This window comes from Nanorana parkeri, unplaced genomic scaffold (assembly GCF_000935625.1).
Source record: "Nanorana parkeri isolate BGI_ZX_2015 unplaced genomic scaffold, ASM93562v1 scaffold2859, whole genome shotgun sequence".
In the NCBI taxonomy this organism is placed as follows: domain Eukaryota; kingdom Metazoa; phylum Chordata; class Amphibia; order Anura; family Dicroglossidae; genus Nanorana; species Nanorana parkeri.
This window is the reverse complement of record NW_017309127.1, coordinates 37,601-38,899: the sequence shown is the minus strand read 5'-3', so window position 1 is coordinate 38,899 and position 1,299 is coordinate 37,601. Positions and strand designations below refer to the sequence as shown.

General features: G+C 49.0%; 1 protein-coding gene across 1 annotated transcript in view; it reads right to left on the bottom strand.

The window, feature by feature from the left end:
• LOC108802430 (poly [ADP-ribose] polymerase 14-like) overlaps positions 1 to 634 on the bottom strand; it is a 37,273-nt gene extending 36,639 nt beyond the window's left edge. Inside the window, exon 1 of the mRNA XM_018574286.1 lies at positions 388 to 634. Within this exon, the coding sequence (XP_018429788.1) occupies positions 388 to 577 (190 nt within the window). The 5' untranslated portion in view covers positions 578 to 634. The remainder of the gene's footprint in view (positions 1 to 387) is intronic.
• Between the last annotated feature and the right edge of the window lie 665 nt (positions 635 to 1,299).

The following is a 1,299-nucleotide window of genomic DNA, read 5'->3' as shown; positions in this document are numbered from 1 at the left end:
CTCCTCCTTGTAGTGTATGAGGATCCCCCTCCAGTCCTCAGTACTTACCTGCCCCCTCCTTGTAGTGTATGAGGATCCCCCTCCAGTCCTCAGTACTTACCTGCCTCCTCCTTGTAGTGTATGAGGATCTCCCTCCACTCCTCAGTACTTACCTGCCTCCTCCTTGTAGTATATGAGGATCCCCCTCCAGTCCTCAGTACTTACCTGCCTCCTCCTTGTAGTGTATGAGGATCTCCCTCCACTCCTCAGTACTTACCTGCCTCCTCCTGGTAGTGTATGAGGATCCCCCTCCAGTCCTCAGTACTTACCTGTCTCCTCCTGGTAGTGTATGAGGATCTCCCTCCAGTACTTACCTTATGATAATACCCCCCCTCCCCCGCTACCTACCTTTCTCCTCCTTGAAGTGTATAAGGACGTATCCCCGGCTGCAGTCGGTGTCTGGGATCTCACAGTCTCCTCCATTAGATTCGCTCCTCTTCTGGAAATACAGCAGAAGTTTATTTTTCATTTTTTTTAGGCTCTCAGCTGCCTCGGTCCAGTGTAGGGCCACAGGGTAGGGGTACGGTCTGTCCCCCATGGTGTAGAAGGGAGCAGTGTACGGGGTGTCAGTATGGGGCCCGTCCTCTCAGCTCAATGTCTGAAGAATTCTCTTTCACTTTCATTTTTTCCTAATTCTCCTTTATTCCTTAATTGTGGCCCCTCCCAGTCACCGTCCGTCTACACACATACATGTCAAATGTACAGCTGGATGTGAATATCCTGTGACACACGTGTGAATGCCACATTACATCACACCCACACTGAGGGGCCCCACATGAGAATGGGCTGAACATCATACAACATATGACACTGTTACCGTCTCAGTTGGGGGTAGGGTTGCCACCTTTTCTTCAAGCAAAACCCAAACACTCAAGCGACATTTTTGGGGGAGAATGAGTGGTGGCTTTTTCATATGTAAATATCACAGTTGAGACTATTTTCAGTGGGGGGGCCAGTAGCCCCTATCTTAATTTTGGTTGCCCCCGTCTGCCTGACATCTTGTGTCCGGGTTCCTGCTGCCATGAAACCCGAACACAGCATTCAAAACCCGGACTGTCCGGGCGAATCCTGGACAGGTGGCAACCCTAGTTGGGGGGAGGCGGGACAATTGTCTCAGTGCTGCGATTAGTTATAATTGGCCAATTTCAGTGAACTTTGCAGTTTAATATTTACCGAAATTTTACTGAAATTGCCTTCAAATTTCCCCTCGCCACCCTGCAAGCTTAAATTATAATATCGTCAAAAATGTAACAAAGAACA